At 27.7% G+C, this 24,275-nt stretch overlaps 1 protein-coding gene across 2 annotated transcripts; it reads left to right on the forward strand.

The window, feature by feature from the left end:
- The first annotated feature begins 5,266 nt into the window (after nt 1–5,266).
- On the forward strand, nt 5,267–23,223 carry LOC107440887 (metaxin-2). Of its 2 annotated transcripts, XM_043050955.3 has the most exons (9): nt 5,267–5,547; nt 9,343–9,390; nt 12,983–13,102; nt 13,193–13,269; nt 15,066–15,158; nt 16,814–16,852; nt 18,084–18,209; nt 20,623–20,699; nt 22,659–23,223. In XM_043050955.3, the coding sequence occupies exons 1-9, from the start codon at nt 5,502–5,504 to the stop codon at nt 22,855–22,857; spliced, it is 825 nt and encodes a 274-aa protein (XP_042906889.2). In that variant the 5' UTR covers nt 5,267–5,501; the 3' UTR covers nt 22,858–23,223. The 2 variants fall into 2 exon arrangements, with proteins under 2 accessions (XP_042906889.2, XP_042906891.2); XM_043050957.3 differs by lacking the exon at nt 9,343–9,390 and having other exon boundaries at nt 5,392–5,547.
- Nucleotides 23,224–24,275: the final 1,052 nt, after the last annotated feature.

Consider the following 24,275-nt stretch of genomic DNA (forward strand, 5'->3'; position numbering starts at 1 on the left):
TCCGGAGCAAAATGCATTTTTATTTAAAATGGAACAGTACTGACTTAACATTTATACAATAAAACACTCTCTAATCGCTAACGCCGATGACAGGAAAAAAATTTCGTTTTTTTTTTCTTTTCCACAAAAAGTTTAGAACTTAAAATGTTGTTCTTTCATTATAAAGCAATAGCATAATATTCTCGTATCATGTAAAACTTGATAACGAAGTTACTTATCTACCGCTTTACAGTTATAAAATGAAATGATTATTGAATTCTACTTGCATTTTAAAATGTCAATGTCTCCATCGTTCAATGAATTTTACGATTATTTTTATAAAACTGTGTATAATGAACATTTCAACTAAAATAATTAGTACAAAATAGCTGCTAATAATTCTCTTAAACATTTATAAATATTATACATTTATAAATTTCAGCTTTTCGCATTTATTACCTCTACGTCGAAAAATATTTAAGGAATTCCATAATAACTGAAAATTAAATAAAACTTTAAAAAAATTGTAAATGGTTATCGAGCAGAACCATTAAGTTTAATTAATGAATATAGAATTAGTAGCAAAGTCACTGCTGAACAATAATTTTTTTTTTTAATCTTTTAAGTAAACAAACTTTATTGTAATAATCATTTCATTATTAAGGATTAGAGGTTATTGTGAAATTATTAATTTTAATAAGTGGATGAGCAGGTAAAGAAGTTCACTACTCGAAATACGCGTATACATTTAATGAAAGTTATGAAAATACAGAAGGGGGCTATGGAGGTAATAATATATAATTTTTTTTATCTTAGTTTTATTACGATCTTCTAAAAAACGCTAATAAACACAATTATGTTAACAAATACAAACGATTATGTCGGAGCTATAACAAAAAAATACGCTTTATATTTCATTTAATGCAGAAGAATCTAATGAAGATCAGCTTATTTGAAACTCTGAAATGTGACACCCATATATAACTTGGTGAATGATAGATACGTGATACCGAAAACTAAACAAAAGCATAAGCACACAGCTGTTTGGCGATTTGCGAGACGCTCCTTCAACGCCGATAGATATTTTCGCCAACCCCTTTACAATCTACGGTATGTTTTGTCAATACGCCAACGGTTGCTAGATTTTGAATAACTCGCAGGGCCGGATTTAAGCTTGGCGGGACCCTAAGCTACTGAAAATGATGGGGCCCTTATAAGCTCAATTCTCTTTCTATACACCTAAAGTAAACTGTCATTATTTTTTATTGTTGAGTATTAACATTAAATTGTTAAAAAAAATTGATATTATTTGATTGCTAAATGTGATTGTGATGAGAACCTTTCTTTGATTGCACATAATTTTTGAACGAGGAAAAAAAAGTTACTACAGAAACATATTTTAAGATCATCATAAGCACATTTAAAGCAAAGAGTAAAAATTTGGCATGCAGAAAAAGCCATTATATATTTAACAGTTTTTTCTTTTTTTTTTTTCTAATTCTGAATACATGTTATTTGTAATTTTAGATGATTTTTTGCAAATTTTTTTCTCAATTGTTTTTTTTTTTTTTTTTTTCACGTTACATTTTGCTTTGCTGCTCAAAATCTATAAGCCTTAGAAACATGAAATTATGAAGTTGTGCAGAAAATATGCAAGGAGTTAGAAAGAATACAAGAAAATACAATTTGATTATTTTTTTTACACCTGCCTTTGAACAACCGACTCAATTGTGAGTTTACGACTACCAATGTTAAACTCCGTAGCCTTGTAATTTTGAATCCAATCCAGTAGACTAGGGAACTCTAGGATCAAGTATTGGAAGAAATTTTTATTTTCGTGGAGGTTGTTTTAATGGAACTAACCCATATTTGAGTTATATGGAGAGGAAAACCTCCCACGGTTAGTCTGGCAGCAAGGGAACTCTAACGTATGATTTGTTTACCACTGAGGATATTTTACGTCAGCACTGTGGTCGGTGCGAGCCGCGTGTGGAATTCGTATCTACCAGCCATCACTGGGATTCGAATCCGGTTCCATTCGGAGGAGAATGCTCTAACTCTTGAGTCCATCTTCACTGAGTAATAACTCTGCGGGAGGTACCACTTTTCCAATTTTATTGATTGCAACCAATTTTATTGGTTTACCTAAATTTTGTCATCTTCAAAATGTAAATGGCAATTCAATCGTAATTTTAGCAAAAGAAAGAAAAGGGAAATAAACTGTTTTTATTCTTATCTGCAAAGATTAATGAGAAGTAACCTCGAGCATTGGTGAGCAAAGTGAACAAAGGACGGAGACTTCTAGTTTTTTAAATAATTGTTAAATTATTAGTTTTTTAACATGCATATTTTTTAAAAAATAAGAAAAACATTTTTCAGTATTAAGAAATAAAAATTAAACACTTTCATCAGTTGAAATCGAATCCACGATCTCGCAGTTTTGCATTAGATTTCATAATCATGAGACCCAAATATACACACCTGTCTTGCTGGTTTTTTTTTTTTTTTTTTTTTTTTTAATTTAATAAACTACGAATCTTTTGGATACTTGACATTCTTGATTTTGTTGAAAATTTCCGGATATGTTTTTTGTGTAAAACGAATAGATACGTGTTTTTTTTCGGGGGGGGGGGGATTCTTCAATTTTGCGAAAAGATATTTTTTTTTTTTAAATTTGAGGTGCTAAAGTAGAAGGCTATCTGAAATTTTGAGAAAAACACATCTGTTTGTATGCGGCAATACAGTGCCTTTTAACCAAGGTACTAACCGCACTGAGAAAAAAAAGAATGGTCAAAACTATTAGAACATAGCATAGTAAAATTTATGATGTATATTTATTATAATATATGCATATATATATATGTATATAAATTATAGTATTTATGAGAGCACCAAAAAATAGGGTAATTTTTTTCCGTAGTGATTTGGTCATCACTTCTCATGAAATTAACATAATAAAAATATAGTTTTTTACCTTGCTGTTCGGTAGTAAATTGTGGTAATTTCATCATGATACCTTAGAAAAGCAGTTCAAACTGTGTTCTATGGAGCTTAAGGGTTCCGGGGAAAGTTATAGAAGTTTCGCGAATTAGTACTTTTTATAACTAGGGATGAATACTTTTATAACTTTTAGTTAGTACTTTTTATAATATCTGATTATATTTAGATCCAACCTATAAATTATATCTTATATAATCGTTCGGTTTTTTTATTAAATTATTTAAAGTAAAATACCAATTATATAGAAATGGCATTTTTTAAATGAAAATATATTTCTAAAAACAATATGTTGAATGTTGAACAATCTAACTTTTCCTAATTTTCAAAAGAATAATCATTTATAAAAGATTACATTAGTATTTCATATCGCACTTTTCAAATCAAGATAAAATAACTAAATTCTTTTATAAAAGAAAATGCTTTCAAAATTACCATTTTTAACGTTTATAACAAGTCTCTTCAGTTCATTTAGAAGTAAACCATAATTCGGCTTATTTTATTTATTTTCAGCTTATGTATATACACCAGAAATAAATTTAAAACTAGATTAGATATAGCACAAGAACTGCAAATTTAACTGTCGGATATAAAACCTTATTAATAATATAATGATTGTTAATGATAAAACGAGGAATCCAGAATTGTCCAAATCAAGAATTTTGGCAGATAGGCCTGTCAAAGAGTAAATTAAATAGTGGCCCACCATTTAAATAAGTGAAAAAAAGGATCACAAAATATTAAAAATGAAAATAAAAAAAACTGAACAATTCAATACGATATATTTCTCTCCATATAGTTCAAATTACTGGATCAACCTTAATATTCATTTTAATAAAGTTACTTCAGATTTCTTACTTTTCCTCAGTAAATAACTACTATTCCATTAGATTTGATGTTTCTTTAAACAAAATTATCGCATTTTTTAGACACGTACTTATTGCTTTCTTGGCTCTTTAAATACTCATCTTCAAAACAGAGTGGGACAAATTACCCTTTAGTGAGAAGGTTTGACTCAGTTCTTTAGCTCTTAAAAAATTATTTATAAAACATATTTTTTAATTTGACATAGTTTCTAACTTAAGTAAAAAAATATCGATGTAAACAGAGGGCAAATATTATAAGCTATTAGATAATTAATAATTTCAACTTTGATATTTACTATTGTGTTAAAATATATATAAATAAAAAACTGTGCAAACCTTCCATGTTTTTCTTAACCACAACCAAAGTTGATTTAATAAAAACATTTGCTTACCTCCAAAGGTATAAAAATTATTCTTAATATCCTACGAAAATTTTGATATAGAAATTCGGCCTTCACGGATTCATGTAATCATTAATTTGAAAAATAACAAAAAAATCAATTACAATAATTAAGTAAATTAAACAATTAGGCTAGTTGAAACATTTTGGATAATTAAAAGGAAGAAAAGCTTTTATAATAAATTAGAAAAAATATCTAAATTTTGTAAAAAAGAAAAATTAGAATGGAACGAGAACCACTTTAACGAGAATGGGGCACAACAGAAATCTCAAGGCAGAATGACCCAAAGTAATCCTAACAAGACCCTCCCCCTATTTACAGCCCTAGAAATTTTTTATTCCAAGCAATTTATGACCAGAAAAAAGGGTGTTTCTGTAGATATCCGATATTTACGAAGTATGGACAAAAATGCCCAAGGCAATTTAAAGAAGCTAAAAACATTTTCCCCCAGTGTAAAATGAATCGGCTTTTTGACAACTCTGTGGGTGGTAGTTGCGAAAGCGAGGATATTTCATTTTCGAGGATATTCAGGGAAGAGTGACAATTATTTTATATTTGTAAACACTTCGATTAGATTTTGAAAATCGTCCGACAATGCGAAAAAGGAAAAAAAAAAATGTATTTTGGGCTTCAGAGGGCCCCAGATCCGAATAAAACTTTTTTTAAAAAGAAAAGAAAAAGTGGAATCTGGGGGCCCTTTCAATCTCGGGGCCTCTAGCTACAGCTTATTTAGCTTATGCGTAAATCCGGCCTTGATCAAATTTTCACTTCAAACTCACCAGAATTACATAATAACATTAATATCCTATGAAATACGGCAGATTTGAGCTCAGAAATTATCTAATTTATTTTTTTTAATAAAAACAAAATTATCCGTTTGAAAATATCGCCTCGCAGAATAACATGTAGTAAGCAGCTACAAACTTTCTGACCGGAACAAGAGCAGACATATAGCTCGAGATAGTCATTTCTACTGAAAACACCACATCCATATGAACACTGGCGATTTAACAGATAGAAAGGTAACCCATTTTTCGTTGCCTCCGTAAAGATAAGACTTTCACTTCCTCTTGTTGGTTTGGTTTCGACTGCTTATTTCTGTAGCATTTTAATTCATCAGTTCATAACAATCAATTTTGATATAATTGATTATTTCCCCCGATTTTTGTTTACCTTTCGACCGCATTTCCCTTGATGAGCATCTCATTTTGCGGAGAACGACAGCAAATTTATAAATTAAACAGGATTAATTTACACGATGCCTTCTGTGCTACTATCAGAATCTTTTATTGCAGAATTAAGTGGTAAGTTCTGTATTATGTATTTGATTTGAGGTAATTTAAACATAAGCAAGATTTCAACAATTGTTAAATTTTTGTTAACTTCAGTGATTCTCAAGCTTTTTTGATTAAAGAGCCTCTTGGTGTTGACAAATAATTTTGTCATCAATTTCTCATTGTTTTTAAGGCAATGAAAAGTTCATTAGTATCGTTTTAATTTTGTCAAACTTTTTATTGCATCACTTTATATTTAACGTATTGTGCACTATAATTTATCGCAAAATGCACCTAAGTGAGTATTATTGTACATTAAATGCATCAACACATAAAGTTATCTCTCAAATCAAATGGAAGATACTGTGTTTCATTTCTTTAAAAATTTTGATCACAGGCAAAATTTAACAAAATGAATAACCTTTTTATCATTTCAAATTTTTACATAAATATGCTAGCAACTGAAAGTGCATGGGTATATTTTATTTTATGATTATAATATCACTTTACTATTTTCTTCTTCTTACTTGGGCTCTTTACATAATTTGGCCTCTAAGGTATAAAGCAGGGATGGGCAAACTTTTTTGGTCGAGGGCAAAAAATTGAGAGAGAAAAATTTGGTGGGCCGAGTAAAAACTTCGAAAATAAAAAAAACCAATATACTAGTTTTAATTTAAATATTTATGAGATGAATGAAATTGTGATTTCATTTTTAAAAGTTCCTTATATTGAGGTTCAAGGTGAGATGTGCTTTAAGGAAGGAGGCTAAATGCCTGTCTGTTAGTCTACTTTTAAAGTGATTTTTTCTAAGATTCATAGTTAAAAACACTTTTTCACATATATGAGATGAAGTAAACACAGCACTGATTTTCTGCGCATGAGATATTAAATTTTGGAAACTAGCTTTTGGTAATGATTTCCAAAACTCAAACTTTGGCATGTTTAGAAACAACAATAGTGTGCAATCTTTCCATACGCAATAAATAATGTTAGTAATCGCACCGGTTGAAAAATCTGCTCCTTGGAGCTTAAAAGGTGCTGTCTGCCACATGTGAGGCACAATTCACTTATATTAGATTCCATATGTCTGCTACTCGAGAAAAGCAAACTCTCGTTTTAGGTAATCTGCAGCTATTCTATAAAGAACTTCTGCTTTCAACATGCTATCTATTGAAGATGTCTGTGTTAACTATTTCCATCTATAGAGAAAGTAAGAAGGTCATCAGTACTTTGTTAAAAAAAAAGGAACAAAAATAGCTTTAAACAAAGTAAAAAAAATAATGGATGTATATTGTTTATATTCGGCACGGATCGGCAAGTTAAAATTCTATATGTACGCCGGATAAAGCCTTCCGACGGGCCACAGTTGGCCCGCGGGCCGTAGTTTGCCTATCCGTGGTATACAGCATCTAGCTTACTCAATGATCCCATTCTTTTGGAACATAGGGTTTGGAATCTTTCTTTGTCTAATAATTTAAATCTTTCATATTTACATTAGAACAGGAAAATAATTAGTTTTTACCTTTCTTAGGCGTTCTTATTACTTGTAATGGTGTTAAATTTTTCACTTTTAATAATTCATGTTAAATTTTTATTGTTTATCGGAAACCATTTGCGGATTTGCTCCTCCCTTATAACCTTTCATCCCCTCCTTCCAATCAAAAGATAAATGCCTTATGCGCACTTGTTTACTATGCTGTTCTTCTCTTACTTTACCTAAAAGCTATCACTATGGATAGCTATTTTCCTTCTAATATTATTGGTTCAATCTATGGGAAATTAATCTCACAATCTACCTAATTCCCTAATTCAAATTTTAACAATCTGATTGTTTTACCATATTATATGAAAATCAGTTCCTAAATTATTAAGATTTTAAATAAATTTCAGTTTAAAATTGTTTTTTCTCCTGTAAGTTAAATAAATTTCACCAACCCTTAAGGTCCTGTTACTGATAGTAATAACTGTGATATTATGAAATTTTATGTTAATGTGGTCTTGCGTATATTGGACCAACATAGTTAACTCCGTAAGCATTTTTAGAAGGGCAGCCTGCCCTTTGATCCCTATAAATGCAGACTTTTTTTGTAAAAATTAAGCTGCCATTACAAAAAACATTGCCTTCGTAATTCATATTCCATTTTGAAAAAATTAATTCACTGTTTAAATAATACAAATAATAATTAACACACTAGTAAAATTATCTGTTTATAGGTTTAATTCTGATTGCTGTTATAAGTATTTACTTTTAGCAAGGGGATATTGATAAATTTTTTAATGATTTTAAATTTAAAAAATTTTTTTAAATAAATACCTATTTTTTTTTTTTTAAAAAATGCACCTTTTGAATGTTAATTTTCTCATAATTTTCAAGTTAAGTAATCGAAAAAAACTTTCAAGTTGTTTATTAATTAATCATATTTTTTTTTAGTTTAATGTTTTTGAAAAAAACATTATGCATAGAGTTCTCTTAGCATGCCTTTAGTTATATTTATTAACTACAAATTTATTAGAGATTTATACAGAGATAGTAACTACAAATTTTTTAGACTAAATATTTATGAGAATTATTTTTTAAAAATATAAATAAACAGAGGTTAATTTAAAAATTGTTGAGGATCAAATTCAGTTATTACATAATATTACTCATTTTAATAAATTTTACACTGTTAAATGAGTACCCTTAAACTTCAACTTGAAGAATTTGAAAAATATGTTAAAAATGAGGACAATAATAGATCTTCCATAGCTTTACTTAGTTGGATTTCTAATCACAGATTTGAGTTTTCTTGTGTTAAAATCATTCAATGTTACTCTTTCGTTTACAGAACTTGATTTTTGGGAGTCACTCCATATTTTGAAAAATTTTAATTTATTAATGATCTTTCTAGTACTCCATCATTTCCCAATATTTAGAAGTCTTTTTTAATTTAATCTGTTGCACCTTGCGTTTTCTGTCAAATCCCTTCAGACCTGTTTTTTATTGCTCCTTTTTTATTGCCTTCTTTAAACTGATTCCTCTGTGTTTTTCACTGTTTGTTCGAATCTTTTCTCTCTATTATCATTAGGTGTATAGACACTGAGGATATCACATAACTACAATTTGTTCTCTACATTCATTTGAGTGTTTTCATGTTTTTTTGCTTTAATCTAGATCCCATCTTTTTTTAATGAGATAGTTAACTTTGAAAATTGTGTTGCTGCATTATCAGCACCATATTATTAATGAGCACTGAGTTTATCATTAATGGGACCATTTCACCATGAATTGAAAGAAAAAAAATCAAGTAATTTAGAAAGGCAAGATTCTGAATCAATTTGATTAACTAAAATGTTCAAACAATCAATTTTATTTTATTCATAAATATATTATCAGTATATCAATATATATATTAAGTTGTGAGGTTGACAAATGTTATATTTTTATTTCCGTTTTAGAATACATCTTAAGGATATATCTTAAATATATAAGTCATATCTCTGGCAACTTTATTTTTTTCCAAATTGGTAGTAAAACTTAAATTGAAAAATAAACAATTGAATTACAAATAATTAGGAATGTCTATATTTTGCTATCGCTTAAACATACCAAAACAGGACTATCAATAATTTATGTATACACTTGATATATACTTCTGTAGTGGTAGTAAATATCATTCTTAATTAAACAATAAATCCATGAATGAAATAGATAAGCAAAAGTTTCCCTTAGAAATATAATCTTCCAAGATATCAATGAAGTGTGCAGTTTTTGATTGCTTTATTCCACATGCTAAATATCTAATATTTTCACGTTACTATATAATCAGTTTTTTATTATTATAGCTGCTGAATCTTGGCCTGATGATGCTAAATTATACCAACCTTTTGAAGGTACCTTATACTACTACATTTTTTATTGTACATTATCATAATTTATATTAAAAGAGTATTACCATTTTTATTTTATAACTTATCTAATCAAACCTAAGTATGTGGTAATAATAGTACATAGTATTAATAATGCATGGTAATAATAATACATTCCAATATATTGTATGCAGAGACAGTATATTTTATGTATTGTACCTACATAATGTGTACATAACATACTTTGTGTACATTACATAATTTTTTATAAATATTTTATTCATAGAATATTTTAAAAATCTGTTCTTTTTATTTTGATATTTTTTTAAAATCTTTTTTCACAAAATAAATAAAATTTTGCATCCTGGTATTTTTTTAAAATTAATTTTGTTGATATAAATTATTAAAAAATTTTTTTATCGCAAAATGTAAGCAATATTATATTAAGAACTAAATGAGTAAATAAGTAAAATGCAGTTATTAAGGGAAAATTGGATGAGGAATTAAAAACAAAATATGATATTCAAAATAATTCTGATGAAAATACAGATTCAAAATTTTATTATAGAATCACAGATCAAATTATCAAAGAAAAAAATTTATAAGAAAAGATAAACTATCCAGAGTTGCAAAACAACCTGGCCTTTTCTGCAAATGACAAGACCAGTCAGTTTTATTAAAAAGACCAGCTTTTATTTATGAAAAAAGAAGAAAAAAGCACTCTGTATATCTTTTTTTATATTTTATTATCCGCCCCCCCCAAAAAAACATACATGTATTACATTATTGGACATATGACTATTCAGTTGTTATTAATGTAAGTAAAATGTGTTAAGATATTATGTATCAGTTATCCAATATTTCAGCAAGATAGAATATTAAGTTTAATAGCTGATGGGATGAAAACAGTCAATACTATGTGTTATTTATGATTGTGTTATTATCGATATTTACTGATTGAAATACACATAAGGGCGACCTTTGTGCTGGAATACAAAGTAAGGTGAAACAACGTTAAAGAGCACAAAAAATATTTAAGAAAGCAGACAGCTGTTACGGATGCTCAAAGGGCAACCTTCATCAGTGCAACAGAGAGAAATAAGAGAAACCAGGGTAAATATATATGGAAAGATGTCATCACAAGAGGGTTTAGAGCAACGGCCAATAGGAGGGAAGGGTGAATGGATGACGACGAATAGGTCCTTGCTCCCTATTCACCCTTCTCTCCTATTGACCGTTGCTCTAAACCCTCTTGTGACATCATCTTTCTATATATATTTACCCTGGTTTCTCTTATTTTTCTCTGTTGCACTGATGAAGGTTGCCCTTTGAGCATCTGAAACAGCTGTCTGCTTTCTTAAATATTTTTTGTGCTCTTTAACGTTGTTTCACCTAACTTTGTATTTAATGATTGCATTAAAAGATATTTTCATATCTTCAAATTGTAGACCAGAATGTAAATAAACATTATGCTTCCCCTTTGAATTTATGATTTTTTAAAAAACTTTATTATAAGGGCATTTATTTCATAAATAGATTTAAAAAATGACATTGTTTAATATTGTAATTAATTGCTGTTTCATATTTGCTTTAGAACCAGATCTGTTTGATGCAATTGGTTGTAAACTTATTTCAATCATGTTTTAATTCATCTTAGTGATGCTTTAAATTGCGTTAAAATAATAATTTATTAAATTTTTAGCTAAATCTCCATCGTTTCACATTGTTCTTAAAATACAATCACACCACTCTAGTAATTAACAATTTTATACCCCATTTAAATTAAAACAGTTTTTGAAGAATATTGGTTCTAATGAAGGCCGTCCTTTTTAAATGTTTTAATTAAAAAACGATATCAACCAACTTTTTTTTTTGCCTGGCTAAAATCTGACGGTAAAGTACCATCCCTTTGCATTCATTGATGGTAATTAGTTTCTGATCCAAGTTATCACACTTATTATTATATTATGGTGGTCCAAGTAATATTTTAGTTGTCTGTGGCCAACGGAACATCAATTTCAAGTCTTGCATTGTTCCACCTAATCTTTGGCTTCATTGGTACATCATTGGCTACAGCAAAAAAAACCTGGACAACAATTTTTAATGTAACTTTATTAAAATAAATAAACTAAATATAGCAAATAATAATAAGAGTAGACTTTTACTAATAAGTAAATTTAATTGGTTTCAAAGTGGCCACTTTCAGCTGCGCAGAAGCACAAACGTATATTGAACTTTTCAGCACTGGGCTGAAAATCTTTTACCTTTAATCTGTCCCATTCAACCAAAGTGATTGTTTTAGGGTGTTTAAACTTTTCTATGTTTTAGTGCAGGCCATGGACAAAAAGAAGCATAGACTGTAATCGATGGGATTCAGATATAGCAAGTAGAATAGTCATTCTTCAGATTATATCATGTCTGGAAAATGCACTTTGCACCACTCTCGTGTCTTCTTGGCCTTTTGAGTTGGTGCAGAGTCTTGTTGAAATGTCTAGTTCACATTACTGATGCACTATTGGAGCACAAATTTATCTGGGCCACTTCATAGGAAATAATCTGAGCATGAGTTTAGTTCAGTAGCAGTAATGTTATTGAACCGATTTCTGAGTCGGTATGATAATATTAAAGTCATTTAACCAATCTAAACTGATGGTTTACCTTTAAAAAAAGAATTAAGGTATTCCTGATAAATTGATACCAGGCAGATGCAATTAACCTTAAAAGTCATTAGTGAAGCGTATCTTAATTTTAATTCCTTATAAGAAAAAAAAACTTGTTCCTGTAACAATTGTGGCTGTCATACTTATCAAAAATAAATAAGAAAAAGTTTCATGAACTTAACCTGCTCTGTGTTTGATTGAAATTCGCTTTGGCACAATAGCAAATTTAATCTTATTTTAACAATAGATAGGTGTAATAGACACTCTGTTTTAAAAGTGGCTATGACATTAGACAACTTCTCTTCAATTCTGGTAGTGCTTATTTCTGTCTATTATATCTTTAAAACTTGTTACTTAAATAGGATGTGTGTACTCTATGCATGTTTCAAAAGCAAATGTTACTGGAAATGTATTCTTCCTGTCTCAATATTTTAAAGAAAGAAGAATCTTGTTATTTTGTTGAATAAACTATTCCTTCTGCTTCCCACCTTCATTGGGCTGTAAAATATTTGCAGAGGAAGGGGGCAATAAATGTGTCCTCTCAAAGGCATTAAGGAATGAATCTCCTTTCCAAAATCTTACGATATCAAGAAATTTAGTGCAGAAAATTTTATTTCAGATGGCTGAAAAAACATGGTTTTAGTCAGGGTTGGCATGATTCAAATCATGATTAAAATCGAGATTTAAATCACTAGTCTGATTTATATTGATATTGAAGGTTGTATCTAAAGAAATAATGAAAGAGATGTGTATGTAGATTATTATAATTTCAAAATAAACTAATAAATTAAAAGAAAGTTAGTGTAAAAGTGGATAAGAGTTGTGTGAAACTCTTGTAAAATATCCTTGTGCATAACACATGACTTTTTTGGAGTGACACCAAGATAACTTTTAATATTATGAAATAAAATATAGATGTTTATTTAATTTAGGTTCATTAATTATTATTTTTTCAGTGGAACAGATACTGTTACCTGATAATGCTGCCTGCCTAAGTGTTAAAGCTTTCTTGCGTATGTGTGGTCTAAATTTCCAAGTAGAGATGAGGACAAATGCTGAAAGCATGTCACCCTCTGGTATTATTCCTATTTTCCTATTAAATATATTTGATCAAAGATATTTTATTGTTTAATGTCGTATAAAATAATAAGAAAAATTATTTGTAGGTAGTGTTCCATTTGTAAGGTGTGGAAATTTTGTTGTAGCAGATGTAGAACCAATCATAAATTTTATCCATACTAAGGTAAATTTTAGTTTTATATATATATATATATATATATATATATATATATATATATATATATATATATATATATATATATATATATATATATATATATATTAATTATTTACAAAAACTTTAATAATTTTGTGTAACAACATGAATGTAAAAACCTTCATGTAATTAATGTAAACAAAAGCAACTATTCAAAAACAAAACTTTTAATATAAATATAATAGACTTCAAATAAGAGAAATTTAATAAAAACAGAACCACAGAAAGTCAATGGTAAGTGACCCTGATCATTACATCTTTACTGTCCAGGCATACAGCAAAAGTTATAAGTTAATTTACAACTGCCAAAATATATATAATATTTAATTTACAACTGCCAAAATATATATAATAAATATGTATAATATATCTTGACTGTTTTACATTATCTTTGTTCTCGAATGTTCCTAGTCACTGAAGAATTCAAATTTGAAAACATCTACCTACCCTCATTCATTTAGTGAATCAAAAATAGAGCATCCTAAAAGCTTAGCTGCCGAGATCGAAATTGAGAAAATCTAATAATTTTTGCAAAATAATAAAAATTTCATAAGTATTGCATAACATACTAATATTTTAAACACTGGAATTCTTGGATTATTATACTCAACAAAATACAAAACTGCATTGCACTAATGAACTATAAATTCAAATTGACTGAAATATTTTCCATTTATGATTGATAATAAATGAACTTGAATATAAAATATTTTTATTATGTTTATTGTTTTTTTATACTCATATTGAATAGTAATAGGCATTTAATTTGTTATAAATAATTACAGAATTTTTTTTTACTTAACTTTTAAATAATGAGTTATGAAAAAAATTTTTTTTAATTGATTACAAAAAATAAGACTCGCTTCATTATTTCACAGTAATACTTATTTAAATACACTGGCAAGCAATAAACAATGCAAAAAATCCATTTTGATAGAGATTCTGCTTCAAAACTTTCCCAACATTAGTGAGTTTCCTAAAATACCCAAACGTAAAGAGAATTCTTGACTACACAAGTTGACTTGGATAAATTAACAAAATCTAGTGGAATTGGCGGGCATGCCAAAAGGTTATTTCAAGATGTTTTAACATGTTATTTAGCACCTGCTAGAGTAAATTGATATAATGGGATGCACTTTTCTCACTCTGTATAAATTTCAATAAACCGTCTAAGGGGTCGTTCAAAAAGTACGTACAAAGGTATTATACAAAGTACGATGGGGAGGTATTATACAAAGTACATACATTATAAGCATACACCAAATTTAATTTTGACTTTTTCCTACACATGTATCATACATATGTTTGTTCTTGCATCATACGGCGACCACTTGTTAGAATGAGTAAATCAGTTCGCAAAAAAAGTTGTCTCACAAAACAAAAAATTGCAAACACCAAACTTTCCGGGTGAAAACATCCTCCTCCAATCACAGCACTGCCGCCGCGAAATCCAAAACCTTTAATTTTCTTTAAAACATAATTATTTTAATTTTTATGAAAAAGTGTAGACTAATAAAATGTACATACTCTAAGGGGGGGGGGGAGTAAGACCTTATGTACGAAGGGGGGAGGGGGTTAAAATTTCTCCATTTTTGTGTAGGTACTTTTTAAACGGCCCCTAAAGACTATTAAAAAAAAATTTAACTCGTTTTAAAAATAATAATTCTAAAATGTCTCAGAAATTAAACTTTGAATAAATAAATATTTATGATAATATAATAACTGTTGATGATTTAAAAATTATGTTTATCATTCTTTTTCAGGGTATAAGCTTAAGTAGCCATCTAGATAATTCTGGAAAAGCAGACATGAGAGCTTACATATCTTTAGTAAATATTGTTTTACACAATGCTGAGGTATTTTGTATCTATTTTTAAAATCTCATTATATCTGAAATTCGTTATGCCTTATAAAATTATTGTTATTTTCATAAATTGCCATTTCACTTTGTGTTTTAATTTTGTACCCATGTGCAATTGATTTTAATCATTTAATGATTCAAGGCATTTTTACATAAATTTGACACGCTTAAAACTGAAAAATTGATTCCTATTAGTTCATGATGTATTATTAGAGTTGTTAAGAAGTGACACTGAAGAGAAATGGATAAATACATCAAAGAAAAACTTGTTTTTTTAAATATAACATGGTTTGTCAAAATTATTTCAGTATTTATTAGTTATGAATAAACATGTTATTTTTGTGTACTCAAGATCTAACAACCTCATGTTATATTGACCATTTTTGTTTGAATAAGAAGTGTCCTAATTAGGGATGTAAAGAATATTTGGTTGGCCGAATACTTGCCCAAATATTTGGAAAAGTATTTTTCGACTAACTTTTCTTTTGGGGGAAAAGTTGAATAGATTTAATGAAGAGTAATCTAAAATCATATTTTTTACTATACATCATTTGAAACTGTTTTTACACATATTTGTTAAGTTCTAAAACTTATTAATTTATGTTCTGAAAGACAAATGGTAATTTGAAGAATTGAAACAAGAATACTTTATACTCAACCATAAATTTTGTATTAGTGATTCTTTTTTTTTTCCTTTCTTTTTTTTAAAATTTATTCAGGCAAGTAAATTTTGTTATTTTTTCAACACTTAATGTTTTAAAAATTGAGATTTTTTTATTTGTTTCTTTTTCACTAATTTTTTTATATAATAACTATAGTGCAGCATTTTAACAGAATGTTTTTGATAAACTTTATTCTTTTGTTGTCCTTTTTTTTTTACAGTAGGACAGATAACTGGTAACATAGAAAATTATATTTCAGAACTAAGAACAATTTTTTTTTCTATTTCTCTTTTTTTCATCTTTACGACTATAGTTTTTTTTTTTTTAATGGCTGTTAGTCAGTTTTTTTCTTTATTTTAAACATTTCTAATTATCTTAATATCTAATTATTTTAAACATTTTTTTTTCCTTTACCCCATATTAGTAATACATCTAAGTTTTGATTATCTTTCAATAAAGACTAAATTTATTTATATATATAAAAAAATATTTATTAGTGATTTTTTTTTTTTTGAAAAAAAAAAAAAAAAGGAATTTTTAATTTTCTATCAGGATTAGTTTTCTGTCAAAGCTATATTAAAACAAGAAAATTATCTTAGGGTGGAAATTTTTTAGGAATAAATTCTTTTTCTGCAAAACAAACTGAGCTCATTATTACTGTTTTTTTTAGTTATTCGTTTCTACGGATAAATAAGCAGTATTAAAATCATTTTAATTTATTTTGATGAATTTAATTGTATTTTTAGTCAATTTAGTATCGAAATTTGCAGTTTTTTGCTTAATTTTCAGTATCCCTCTGTTTCAGCTGAAAATAAAATGAAAATTAATGTTATTAAAATTGTATTAATTGCTTCCATGTAGTATGTGAAGATAACTCATGGCACATAATTATTATTGAATGATAATTGCAAAATTTAAATTAAAGAGTTTATGTTTCAGTTTGAATGTTTGTAAAATTGTATTATTTAATTAATTAATTTATTTTAAGCTCTTTGTGTCTTGGTGTGACAAACCTACTTATCATGAGGTAAGCATTATTTTTTTTTTCTCTGTTAGTTTTTTCAATAAAATAAGTATAGTTAAAAATGTATATGATTTTTTTAAAAATAATTTTGCTTTTTGTATGTGTAGACATAAATTTTATTATTTCTTTTTTATGTAATATATTTACATAGAATAAAATATGTTAAGATTTTCTTTTATTTCAATAAAATTAGAGTTTTGATTTTATGTAAAAATGTTTATTGTATGAAAATCGGTATATTCTCATATTTAAAATTATTATTAAAGGTTAATAATATTATATTACAATAATGTTATTATTGGTAACCATACGAAGAATACCCTGGAGCAACTTAACAATAGAAGCATCATTGAGGTCATTTTGATTATTTTTTTCAATTCTTATGTTGTTTTTGAAGATACACGTCATCTTCGTAGCTAATATTTTTTGATTTTCTTAAATTGTTTTTAAGTATACTGTATCAAACTTTTATACGTTTATGCTGATTATTAAAATAAATAATTGTAGAACTAGTCAAAACAGCCAAAAGGGTTTATTTTGGCTCCCTTAAGAAAAATTTAAATTTTTGAAGTTTCATGCCTAATTTTGATTTTGCAATACATACTTCAAACCTTGTGAAAATGATTTGTAGAACAAAAATAGGGGTCCACCTAGTTTCTGTTAAATTATATGGTATCTTGGATTCAATGCTTGAACTAGCTTAGTCCAGCTCTTATTGAATTACAAATTTGTTATTGCAACTGAAAGAAACCATGTGCATCCCGATTATAAATTGTTATCTTCTTTTTTTGTAATTTTGAAAAAGAAAGAACTGAGAGGTTAATAATCAATGCCATTTAAGTCAAAATACAATTTTATCGGATGACGAGAACTTCAAATTTTTTGTTTTCAATGGACATAAGATGTTTAAAAAAGAGTTTTTTTCAATGTTTATCTTTATTTGTTCAAGTTGAGAAACGGCTCCAACTGAATCACAAATCTAGGAAAATATCGTGCTCTGAGTATGGGACAACACCTAAACTCCAAATACAACAATACTTCTTATAATTCTTTTTATCTCAGTAAAATTTGCATATGATTTTTTTTTCGGTAAAAGAAATGCCCACATAATTGAGATTGCACGTCTGAACACGGAAAAAAAATCCTTATATTTATTACTAGTTGCTAATTTTACATATTAAAACTATCATATTTCTTCCCTTCTTAAAATTTTATTGATTATTTTCTTGTATAGGTGACTCACCCAAGATTTACTTCTTGTCTTCCATGGCCTGTGAATCACATTATTTGCTGGCAAACAAAGAATGCTATGAAGCAAAAGTTAAAATCAGTGGATTGGAATAACAAATCACTCGAAGATGTAAGTTGATTTCTATCTTAATTTATCAATAATTTAGAAAACTGCTGTATCTACAAACACGGATCATAAGTTACTTTCACATTTCGAAAAATCCTATTAGACCATTGAAAAAATTGCACCGAAGTAATAGGTTTCCTCAAAGCCAAGTGGAAGAAATTTTTAAAAAAATTTATTTCAAATACTAAATAAAAATTTTAAATGTCTTATAATTGCAAAATTTTAAATGTTTTATAATTGCAATAAAAAAGAAAGAAAAAAAAACGTTTCTTTTCTTTTATTTCAAACTGTTTTTTTTTTCCTTCTTTTTTTTTTTGAATAAAGATTTAAATTATACTTTAATGCTCTGACTTTAAATTATTTAAGCTATTATAAAATATTATAGCGAAAATGTTTTCAACCATTAATTAATATTATCAATAAATAATTAAAAGACATTAACTTTCTTTCTATAAACATACTAACATGATAAAAAAGAATTTCTGAAGATTTGGATTGAATATGTTTATCATTATATTTCATCTTAACATGAAAATGAAACTTTAATGTGAAATTGTTAAATTAGTAATGATTAGAGCCCAGATTTTGATGACCTAAAAAATTTCAACTAATGCCCTTAAAAAGGGCAAAAAATGCCCTTAAAAATGCAAAAATTGTGCAAAAAATGCCTTAAATAAAGTAAAAATATTGAATTAAAAAAATGTTTTGCTCTTTAAAATAATTATGAGTCATTTAAAAAATCTAAAGCATTGCAATACTTGTTCTGCATTCATTAAAGTTTGGAAAATATGTTTTATATCCTAAAATAACAAAAAAAGGAAAATATATTGACACCAAAATATTTTTATTTTGTTTAGAAACTTAAATGGATATAACAACTTCCATCTCATAATATTACTAAATATCCGAATTACATTGGATTATTAAATGTTTTTGGATAATTTGAAATGTAAACTAGAGTCTCTTGTCTGAAAGTAAATTTTCATTCCTGCAGAAGCTTCTTTCAACGTCTACTGATGTTATAGATGTGTACTTGAGAAAGACTGTCTCACTTACTGACAATTCTTCTTCAATTTGAAAAGATTTTGCTTCACCTGTTAATATCCTATAGATTTTCTTCATTGTTTGGAAGCCAGTGTAATAATGAAAATTGATAAAAAATAATAAAAATTGGAGAAAATTAACAAAAAACTTTAAAAAATACATTAAAATGCAAAATACACCCCAAAATTTAAAGAAAAATGCCCTATAAATCTAAAAAAATGCTCTAAAGGACAAAAAATGCAAAAAAATGCAAATGTCATCAAAATCCGGGCCTTAGTAATGAAGTATGTAAAAGAATGAGTCCCATTTAGTTTGTGAGTACATATGAAAAGTGATACTTTACCATTATTTAATATCATTAATTTACAGTATTCAATTTATATTATTCACATCAAATTACTTAATGAAATGATCATGTATTTTTTTTAATTGAATACTTACAAATTTTAACCTTTTACTTAAAGGAGCATGAAAAATGTAAGGTAACATGTTTTTTTCAATTAAAAAATACTAGAAAATATTAGTAAATAGTAGAATGATGGAAAGGACTAAAAATATCAGATGAAGTGCGTACATAGATAAAAAGTAAAGAACAGGTATGTTTTGGTACAAGTGATTTAATAATATAGAATAAACTTCTTTTTTTTTTTTTTTAGTTTTATGTTAAGACAATGAATTTTTCAGCATAGCAGTGCTTATAAATAATGCAGCCTTAAGGAACATAATTTATTGTGAAGTTATTTTAAATGAATTCTAAATATTTTTTGAATTATGCTCTTTTATATAAGTATTACAATTTAAAATATATTATAACTATTAATAAAAACAAATTGCATACATTCTATAAATAATTTATTTACACTGATAACAGAAAAAAGTTCTTACTTAAAATAAACTGAAAAATACTTCTTCCCATTTATGTTTTTGATTATAGCATGCACAATGTATTGTTTAAAAAGATTTTTTTACAAAAGGAGCAATTTTTGATCTTGACTCTTTCTAAAATTTCATTTTTAAAATTTTGTAAAAACCATCTGAAAATGGAGTTGGTGATAGTCTGTATTATTTTAAAAGCATTATACCTAAATTTTATATTTACACAAATTAGTTTATTTTAAAAATACATTTTTGCATAAGAAGAGTAATAATTATTAAACATTAAAAAATTGCATGTCACATATATTTATTTAATGTTGCGTAAGCTCACATTGGCAATTTAACTCAAGATTATAAAGATTTTTATGGAAATTTCTTTTCAATGATACTGTTTGGTTTAAGCCAGCCAGCCCTGAGTCTACATTCAATAATAGTATTAAGCATAATACATTACACAGCTTGCAAGTTATCAATACATTGTATTTGGAATTTTCAGATTTATGAAATGGTTGACAACTGTTGCCATGCTTTGTCTGAGAGACTTGGAGCACAAAAATTCTTTTTTGGTGACAAGTAAGTTTTCTTACCTTTTATTTTTTTATTGCGTTTTAAGCACACTAAAGATAAATGATAATGTTTGTTTCAACTTGGATACATATACATGAGGATAGATTCAAAGGACTAATATAGGGTAATAACAAATACTTATTTATAGTACACAGAATATAATAAATGAATCACTCTTCTGCATAAATATCAAGCCTATCTAGATATTTATCTCATCAACTTGTTTTGACCACTGAAATATTTATCTGACCTGCCCACTGAGCCAGTTCAATGACAGCTGTTTTGCAGTTCTGTTTCTGCTCAATTACTGCTGTTTTTACAGAGAACTTTGCTCCAAATAAGTTTTATTGTGGTATCGTTATAACAACAGATTGTAATTAGTAATTATTGTAACTATGCAAGCACTTAATAGTATTATAGAATATTGTACATATTTATTTCAATTCTTTATATTTAGTGGTGGTCGTAATCATTATAAATCAACTTTATTAAGCCAAGATTAAAATATTAACATATAAATATTGCTACCACTTTAAATATAAAAAGAAAATCTACAAAAACCATGAGATTCAGCTGCTACAATATGGGGGATGACTCCAGATTTCTCACTTGATGTTTTGCAACTATGCTTGAGTTTTATTTGGCCTGTCATGAAAGATACCCTCACTCAGCATGTTATGGTGTTGATATCAGATAACTTTATGTGTGTTACTGGGAGTATTAGAGGTGGGCAAATATTTTGCTCGTAAGAAACCAATTACTGTTCATTCTTCCATTTTTTGAGACCACTTTTCTGAATGTCTTGCTAATTCAATGTCTCTGATGCATCTTCAAGTGTCAATTCAATAGCAGTCAGACGACTAGAGTCATCTGTCTCTTCTCTGGGATTTCATTTTATGTATTGCATGCTTCATACTGGAATAATTTTTAGGAACGTTAATTATGATCAAGTTTTCAAGCCATCATTATTCATAAATATTTATTCTTTTTTTGTATTGTTTTTGAAAATTTGCTATTTTCTTAAAAAAATTGAATTTTAAAATTAAAAATTTGCAAATGCCTGGTGTAGCCAAAAAAAAAATTTAACAGACAATTTTTAATGTAACTTTATTAAAAATAGATTAGAAAATACTAGGAGTAGATTTTAAATAATAAATTTTTTTTTTGTTTGTTAAGGAGGCCACTTTTTGCAGCAATGCTGAGGTGCACATGCTTATTGAAATTTTCAGCAATCACTGATGATAAGCTCTTTACCATCCAACAAGCTCATAACTCCCAGAACGATAAGATCTGGTTTACAGATGCTCCAAGAATTTCGGTAACTGTTGAACATCACCAAAATTCAAAGTCGTTCATGGTCTGGGTGTCAGAAAACCTCATGTTTTTATGAGCAAATACATTAAAATAAATTATAAAGTGTACCATCGGAACATTCTAGAAACTGTTATACTTTTGTGGGGCAAAAAGCACTTTGGCAATGTAAACTGGATGTTTCAACAAGACTCCGCACCAGTTCATAAGGCCCAAAAACTAAAGTGGTACCAGACCCATTTTTCAGATATATCATCTGAAAAATGGCCACCCTACTCCCCAGATCTCAATTCCATTGATTGCAGTGTACGGTCCATTTTTGAGTCTAGTGCCTATACTAAATCACACAAAAAGCTCTGCATCACTGCAAAATGCATCAACTTTGAAACCAATTAATATTATTTATTAGTAAAAGTCTACTCTTATTACTATTTGATATATTTATAATAAATTTATATTTAAAGTTATATGTTAAATAATTAAAAAATTGCTCAAGCTTGCATCGCAATCTCAAGGTTTGTTTTTTCAAATAACATGATTGATAATTATTGTTAATTGTTAGAGTAACCACACACAGAATTTTCCTACTATTAATTTTTAGAAACAATAATTTAATTTAGGACAACTGATACATAGTTTTCTTTTTTCTTTCAGGCCAACAGAACTTGATGCCATAGTATTTGGTCACCTGTTTGCTATCCTGACAACTCCTCTACCCGACAATCGACTTTGCACTATTTTGCGAGAATACCAAAATTTAGTAGATTTGTGCCAACATATTGACATTAATTATTTTCAGAAACATGCAGCTGAAGAAGAAATAGACATTGAAAATCTTGTACTTGATGAATAATTATTTTATGTTCAGGTTTAAGTCTTTTTTCTTTAATTGACTCCACATATTAAGATCTGAATGAAAGGTGCAAATCGAGGGATGTCGATATCTTGTCACTTGAGGATGGTAGTTCTTGGTTATTTATTGAATTATTAGCATTTAAATGTTTCTCTTTGAGTTATCTTACATCAAGGACAAATGCTGAGTTTGAATTGCCTCACTTTATTTTTAGTTTTGAGATAAAAGCCAAAAATTTAATTATTTGTTATGTTTTGCTTTGAATTTAACATCTTGGTTATTACTTTTGGTTATATATTGATAGTTGTCAGAATATAAAAACGCTGTAGATGTAAAATGATTTGAAATATAATAGTTTATTCTATATTATGAGGGTTGTTAATTATTTGTTTTTATGTGCCTTTACTTCTATTTTTAGGTATTGTGTTTTGTGTGATTTAGAGTTTTAAAGGGATGTAAGAAAAAAAACTTTTGCATTTGTTATGATCCTTAAAAATCATTGCAAATATTAATGAAATTGCATTTATACATAAATATTAAACCATGTGCTGTTTTTTTTTAAATCTTTTTTTTTTTTTTACAATAGGACCACATACAATGAAGATCTCGGGTCGAAAAAATGTGTGTTGAATCTCAACTCAGAGTTAGTAAAAAAACTTAACAGAAAAAGAAAAAAAAACAATTTATGCAATTTGCTGCTTCAAAGTTCTTTGTTGAGAACTGAACAATTTCTTAGCTTTGAAAACTTTTGTCTCTTTTAATTGCTTACATGTTACATAATTTGTTTTCTGTTATCTAAGAGTTTTATAAATTCTGCTTTTTCTTTTACTTATAAAACTTATCTTCTCAACGCTTTAACCCTTTAACGTGCAGATTTTTAAAATAAAAAAAACCGGCCAAAAAAATGGATTTTTTATGCAAAAAAACGCACTTTAGAACACAGAAGAAACACATTTTCAATTCTTGATTATATTCGAGTGTGAAAAATTATAGCAGTATAAAATGCGACGCCGCTCAAATGATCATGAGTGTGCACAGGTTGCCCTGTTCGGCGCTCTCCAATTTAATCAAGCACACAAGTTAAGAGGCTAAACAGTGAAATAAAAAGCATGCTTCAAAGAAAAGTACATCATGAAAGAGACATAACTTTGACTTTTACATGTTTTGCATGTAACACATGTCTCTCTTCTCTGTAACGCATGTCTTTCTTTTTTCTTACACATGATTCTGAAAATGCTTCTGCAACCTCTCAACTACTTTTCTGACAATTTTTAAACCCCTTCAAAATTTAATTAATGAGCTGATCTGGTGTATTTTGGATCTGGATATTTTGTAAGCTCAAGCTTATAAAAGAAAAATAAATAAAATTTCCTACAACACTGAATTAATAGTAATTATTTAAGACAAAAAAAATGAAC

This window comes from Parasteatoda tepidariorum, chromosome 2 (genome assembly GCF_982258835.1).
Source record: "Parasteatoda tepidariorum strain Cologne lab strain chromosome 2, Ptep-v5.0, whole genome shotgun sequence".
Taxonomy (NCBI): Eukaryota; Metazoa; Arthropoda; class Arachnida; order Araneae; family Theridiidae; genus Parasteatoda; species Parasteatoda tepidariorum.

What these genes read in the sequence shown, in the direction of transcription:
- LOC107440887 (XM_043050955.3), top strand. Translation starts at nt 5,502, where the DNA reads ATGCCTTCTGTGCTACTATCAGAATCTTTTATTGCAGAATTAAGTG. An exon ending in TTGTTTTACACAATGCTGAG is followed by an intron (nt 15,159 to 16,813) that starts GTATTTTGTATC and finishes ATTTATTTTAAG; the next exon opens with CTCTTTGTGTCTTGGTGTGA. An exon ending in ACAAACCTACTTATCATGAG is followed by an intron (nt 16,853 to 18,083) that starts GTAAGCATTATT and finishes TTTCTTGTATAG; the next exon opens with GTGACTCACCCAAGATTTAC.